The 6,900-nt window shown below is 37.9% G+C and overlaps 1 protein-coding gene across 1 annotated transcript in view; it reads right to left on the minus strand.

The window, feature by feature from the left end:
- Window positions 1-1,999, minus strand: part of LOC107095107 — a 6,340-nt gene extending 4,341 nt beyond the window's left edge. The window contains exon 1 of the mRNA XM_015391080.1: window positions 475-1,999. Within this exon, the coding sequence (XP_015246566.1) occupies window positions 475-1,985 (1,511 nt within the window). The 5' untranslated portion in view covers window positions 1,986-1,999. The remainder of the gene's footprint in view (window positions 1-474) is intronic.
- Between the last annotated feature and the right edge of the window lie 4,901 nt (window positions 2,000-6,900).

Here is a 6,900-nt window from a genome sequence, read left to right on the forward strand (position 1 = left end):
GACCTCAAACCTTGTGGGCGGGACTAAGTTCGGAATGGCACCCAGGCTAGATTATTTAGTGAACTGGGTGAAAATCCCGCCGGAAAGATTGACTGGGAACTCATGTCATTGAATCCGTTAGCCAGTCTCCATTCATGTTCACAAATAAACCAGAACAAACTAGACAGGCTTGGATCTTACCTGTTCCCTAAGCCTTGTTCTGTATCGTGTTTTTATTTTTACATAATGATACAAGAACAGCTTTCTCTAATAATACACCTGAAACTATAGACAGCTCTATCCTTATGTTTGTGAAGTTGATAAAACAGTTTACACTTCGGAACGACAGGCAACGTTTACTTTAAACTACAGGAAGGGAAAATTCACCCTTTTAAAATGGGCCTCATATGATTTCAAATGTCTGGATTTAACTATGTGAAAATTAACATTTATTCAACCAAACGCATGGAAACACTTTCTGGGATCAGGACTTACTTTTCCATCAGCGCCGCTCTGGTTCGGTCATCCATCCTGTTGTTCATCTCCTCCAGTTTCTTCAGTTTTTCTTGGTCTCCTTTCTCCTTCATCTTCTTGATTAGGAAGTCCAGTAGAACATGAGCGGATCCAGAGTGAACTGATCTGATCTGATGCAGCCTGACCACGTGTTGGTAGGCTTGGTCCAGCAACTGGAATTTCTCAACTGACAGTTGGTCCATTTGTTTAGAAAGATTTTCAGAAAGTTTCATCAAGTTTTGAATCGTTCCCTGATTCTGCTCTTGCTTTTGTGCTACTGTTATTTCAGAGAGCTGGACTTTTCTGGTTCTGATCACATACTTCTGGTTGTCTTTGACATGATACGATGCGGGACACTTGTTGGTGCATGAAGTACAGTTTCCATCTTTCATGACTTCACACTGTATTGGACTTAAGCCCATTTTACATCCGGGATAGTGACAGTTCTCCTCACAGACAGCACAGCAGACGGCTGCAGATGGTCCTGCTCTGATTGGTTCGGTGTCTTTGAAGGCTTCAGGAACTGTAACAGTGAGCTGCTCAGTTTTCCTTTCTTCTGTGTGTTTCTTCAGCTCTTCCAGAATAAGACGAGTATCTCTTCGTTTTAATTCGGTGAACCTGATTCTGTCTTGCAGGTTGTGGACACAGGCTGCTAATCTGGCCCTTTCTACCAACACTTCAAATGTAGAGGTCAGTTTTTTAGACTGGGTTGTTCTCAGAAACCTTGCGAATGAAACACTACCAGTCTCTGCTATTTTCCATGCTGTTTGCAACCCAAAGCGATTTTTTGGAATTCTTTGTATCTTCTGTTGGTTATTGAACGTAAAGTAACTTGGCTCACCGCTGTTGTCCTTCGAACATTCAATGTTTGCCTTCTCTAGAGCTTTAAGGACCTCGTGTGGAGGCATTCCATCAGAGTGTGTGATCAGAGCGACGGTGTTTTCTGGTCCAAACAGAGAAACCACTGAATTAAAGATGTACTGCAGTCGATCACTGACTAGATGATCAGTCGCCTTCATCACCAGACCCACTGCATGAAGGTCAGGAACTCCATCCTCTGACTGAAACAAGCTTAGTAACGTCTGACTGACTTCATCATCATGTAGGATCCCTCTGTCGTCTCCATATCCAGGAGTATCGATGATGGTCAGAGAGAACGGCAGAGTTTGATCTTCAAACCCAAAGATCTGATAGACGACCAAATCTGAGTAATGACTCTCTGACTGACTTTGCTCTTCCTCCTCCTCTACAATCTGAAACCAGACTTCATCCCCAAATCCCACTCCCATGCTAAAGTTCAGTAGAGCGTTGATCAGAGAACGTTTTTCTTTTCCTGCCTCACCTACTAAAAGGATGGTCTTATTGGGTTTGTTCCACCTTTTCTCCCCGATTGTGACTCTGGTCCAAGCTTCAAATCTGTTGGTTCTTGTTTTCAGCCGATGGACAGCAGGAGGTCCAGAGCTGACCAGAGAGCTGTTCGAGATGACAGTCATAAATTTGAATGATGGCAACAACCAGCTGTCAAAGCTGTAAAAAACATTCATAATTAGTCATTAGTCAAAGCAACCAATTTTGAAGACTTTTTGTATTGACGAGGATTTAAGTGTAGAAAATATCCCGAAGTGCTTTAGATAATAGTAATTATGATATTTGTATGTTATTGAAGGTTTTCTACAGTCTGGTAAGTAGTTTCTGCATGAAACCAACTCCACATAAGCAGTAAGTAGCTTGCCGGGGGTAGGGTGGGGGGGTGTTGTGTTAAGGGTCTGTGGAAATTAAACCAGGTAACCCCCTGGTTAAGCTTACCCCATAACAACTAGGTTACCCCTCCCTCTATATTTGTTTTCCTTGCTATTTTTTTAATTGTTACTATAATTAAAACAATCGCCTGGAAATGAATGTCAGAAATGGCAAAACATATTTTGCGTTGAGATTTTCATTATGAAACAACTCCCGTCTGTGGAATTATCTTTTTTTTCCTCTGAGTAAACAAGGTGTTCTTTCTGTGTTTTTGTTCAAAGCATTATTTGAGTCCAGGTAGTCTAGGTAGCCAAGTAGGTTTCAGGACTTTAAAACCAGGGTGATGTGCTCCATTTTTCTAGTGTTAGTGAGAACACTAACAAGAACACTTTGGATTAGTTGTAGCTGTCTGCCTGATTTTTTTGGCAGACCAGTGACGATACTCTTATAGTAAACAATGCAACTAAATGTTGAAGTATCGATGACCAAGTGAAACACTTCTAAAACCATGGAAGAGGAGTAAGAAGGCGTAAGTACGCCAAGTATGTTAATAATTACAAGTCTTTTGAACATTAACCCTTAGTTTTGCTCATCCAAATAACAAAGTGACAAAAGCACTTCTTTTTGCAACTTTGTATCATCCACCAGGTCTTTACTCTGAATTTTAAGATTAGTTTTCAGAGTTCCTATCTTATTTGGTGTTGAATACAGAACGGGTCATCATACTGGGGGGATTTTAACATCCAAGTTGACATTGAAGATGATAGCAGCCTTAAATGCTAACTTAGACATTATTGGCTTTGTTCAAAATGTGAATAGTCCCACACATTCTCATCTTCATACTTTGGACCTTGTGCTGGCAGTTGCCTTTTGTATCTCTGCTTCTTTTTCCATGTCTGCTTATGCTTCACCAGATGGCCGCTCACACTGAGCCTGGTTCTGCAGGACGTTTCTTCTTGTTAAAAGGGAGTTTTTCCTCTCCACTGTCACTTCAGGCTTGCTTGGTGTGAGGGATTGCCTTTGTTTCATGAGTTGTACAATCAATTGGTTTGACTTTGATAAAAAAAAAAACTTTTAACTAGTCTGTATGATCTGGTTGAATTGTCTCTGTAAAATGACATGTGTTATGAATCGGCACTATATGAATAAACTGAACTGAATTGAAAGAATTAGGATTTGACACCAACTAATGACCCACCTCATCAGACAGACACCAAAACAGTTTTCTCATATCACTGAGGTATAAGAACCACCATAACTGATTTTCAGGGGTAATCTTCATTCTTTTGATGCTGTAACGACATCAGCTGCAGTGCAGCAAAATTATTTACTTCTTCCCTGCTAGGCATTAATTAAATCATGTTAAAATTTATGTTTATTGGATACTTTCTGTTTCAGGGAGAAATGGTCTAGATCAGTGGCCAGTATCTATTTCTATCCTTAAATCACTAAAGAATAATAATATGAATCTTTAAGATTTCTTAATGACTTTTCTGAGACAATTAAATGCTTTTTCACATTTTCTCCGTTAAACGTTGTTGGGACATAGCCCATGATCAAGTTTTTTTTGTCATTGAGATATCCATGTTTTATCTAAACATGTTCACTGGAGAAGAGGATGCAGCTTTGCTCTTAAAACGGCTTTGAGGCCTCTCTGCATCCCCTTCTCAGCCCAACTTTCTCCACATGACACCTTCCACAGATGTGTGCCTTGTCCCTTGCTCTGCCGCCATGAGGTAATTATAGTTGAAAAATCTTTTTTTTATATATATATCTTTTTCATAGTTTTATGTTTTGTGGGGTTTTTTTGTAATTTTTTTATTTGTTGTTTCTCTGTCAAGATTCTATGTTAGTTTTTTTGTGTAATCTGGCTCTTTCACATTTTAGTGGAGATGAAGAATAAGATAAAAAAAAAATAACTAGAACTCCAGTAGAGTTCCCACAGAGGAGAGTAAAGACCTCATAGCTGTTCCCCTGTTTCCAGTGGAGCAGGAAACCCTAGTAAATGAATAAAAAGTTCAGCTGGCAGTCAGACTTTAGTTCATCAGATGAGTATCAATCACAGCGTTCATTCTGTCACCTTCAGTGGCATTAATTATTGATTTGACCTCTACATCTTCAGCATTTTTGTAGATATGGATTCAATATCAATTTTTCTCTGTAGTTATTTAAATTCATCTATTTTAGCCATACTCACTCTGTTGCCATGGTAACGCCTCAAGCCGAAATCTGAGTCAAAGCAAATCAGAAAACATGAATTTTAACTTTCCACAAGATGACATTCAAACATAAAACAGACATAACAGTTTTTAAAGTCATTCAGCAGTAGATTTAAAAAATAAAGTAAATATAGGAACATCTTACTCACATAAAATTAAACACTGGAGTATAAAGTCCAGTGTTCTGCAAGTAATTAATCACATTCATATCAGATTTTTATTTATGTTCAGGAACCTCCTATTTTTATTTGTTCCAAATGTATTTTAATTTGAATTAATTTAATTTCTGGACAAAAAGTTTCAGTTCCTCCCCGGAACATATATGGTCCCTCATTTCCAGACTGGTTCTGGAAAGAAACTTCAAACTACTTTCAAAAACGGAATAAATCAATCCTCTGGACTTTGTTTCCAAGTTTGAAGACGTTTCTCTTCCATCCAGGAAGCTTNTTCTGGGGAACAGAAGGCCAATATTCCCCTTTAATGACACCCCTTTCAGAGACATAAACAGGTATGAGGCAAACCACATTTAGACATTGAAGGTGGGAAGCTCTTTCAGAACATGCCTCATCTCAGAGCTCTAACTATTAACTCCCAATCATTACCAAACTCTTGTCCTTCACTATAACTCAGTGGATTTATCTATTTTACTATAGATTAGGAATCACTGTCAAAATTTTTGTCTGTGAAAAAATTGTCGCAGTTCACAAAATCTTTTTTCAAATTGTTGGTGTTAATTCTAAAGCAGGAATTGTTTTTACATTATGTCTGTCGACCACAGGGCTGGTTGGCTTCATGCTAAGAGACTTTTGTTCTTTTTGTTCTAAATATTGGATTATCAGTTTAGACTCAGTTATATTCAGAATCTGATTTATTATATAAACAGTGAAAAAAAAAATCTAGTTATCTGCCTCAAACATTTGAGGAATATGAAACAAAAATGGTAAAATAACAGATTTCTGAAAGGAACATTATTAAGTTTTTATCAGTTTAAACTTTTATAAACTATCTTTCTACATTATCTATATCACCACCACGGCTCTTTGCTGCAGAGATCTTACCTTTCAGTGATGGTCGGTACAAAATGTACAGCACTGAGCTCCAGAGAGAACGAGGAAGAGTCTGAATTCTTCTTTTATTCTTCACCCTGGAACAGGTGGAACCTGTTATCATGTGACTTCTAATGAACTGTGAGCTGGATCCTGCTCTGATGCGTCTTTATTCTACAATCATATCAAGAAACAACAGACTAACAAAAAAAAAAGGTCATATAAGAAATATTCTTCCTCTTAAACAGCTGATTCTCTGATTTAACACCTTCTTTAACTGCAGGTATTTAATCAATTCATATATTTATCTTTAAAATTTTCCCCAGCGAAGAATATTCCTCAAATTGGAGGAAATAAGTCAAATAAATCCACAAATCCACTATCAAGCTTTAATTAGTCTATTTAAAACTAAAGTTAGTTGCTGAAGTGTAGGGTTAGACTGGTTTGACTGTATAATGTTTCAGATTTTCAGGTGTGGCTCCAGGAATGAACAAAAGTCATCCTTCCTCAGCGCTCGACACAGAGAAGTCGAGAGAAAAACAAAAGAGAAAAATCCTGCCATTTCAGAGGGATCAGAATTACTGTTATTGCAGCAGTAAATTTATTACTGTTAAATTTTTTTTATTAAATACCTTCATTTGGGCCCAATAGTCTGATTTTTTCCTTTAGTTACTTTTTCCATTAGTTATACTGAATTATGGGAAAGTATATCTACTCACCCTAAAGTCCACTTCTTTGTAGAAAATAATCTGAGATTACATTTTTGTCAAATTTACAAATCAATATTTTTAGGCCTGCATTATTTATCTTAAAACTACCTCAATGTTGCCCTCTGGGGGTTGAACAGTTGCTTCTTTTTAATACTGGTACTAGCTTTCTTAAGCAATGCCTTGCATGCATGACCATCTCTCTGGCTGGATGTTTGTCTGTATTCATTTATTTATGGTGGAAACCAAACAGATTTCAACCTGAAGAAACAAACGGACAAAAATGCAATTAGGAAGGTTTTATTGACATGGATGAAATACGTTATTTGGCATTTGGAGTCTGGTAAAATATTTTCTTGCTGTAAATGGATATTTGCTTGGAGAAGTAATTCAGGAAAAGGATTAGAGTAGTTTTCTATTAGAGTAGTGGAATAAGCCGGAGGATGAGATAGACTGAGATTTCCCTGATAGTGAGGAGGGAGATATGCAGAGGTGGATGAAAGTTTGTCTGGTGAGCAGGAGAGAAGCTGGGCCAGAGGCTAAATGAAGGGGATCTTAAAAGATGATTGGCTAAAGAGGGGGTGTGTTTCCGATGTTGATTGGCTGGAGATTGAACGTGGCACCATCAGCAGGTGGTTCAGGTGAGGCTGATCTTCCAAATTAAATGTTCACTTAAGTTTAACTTACATGCGAGTA

This window comes from Cyprinodon variegatus, unplaced genomic scaffold (genome assembly GCF_000732505.1).
Source record: "Cyprinodon variegatus isolate N-32 unplaced genomic scaffold, C_variegatus-1.0 Scaffold524, whole genome shotgun sequence".
Lineage (NCBI taxonomy): Eukaryota > Metazoa > Chordata > Actinopteri > Cyprinodontiformes > Cyprinodontidae > Cyprinodon > Cyprinodon variegatus.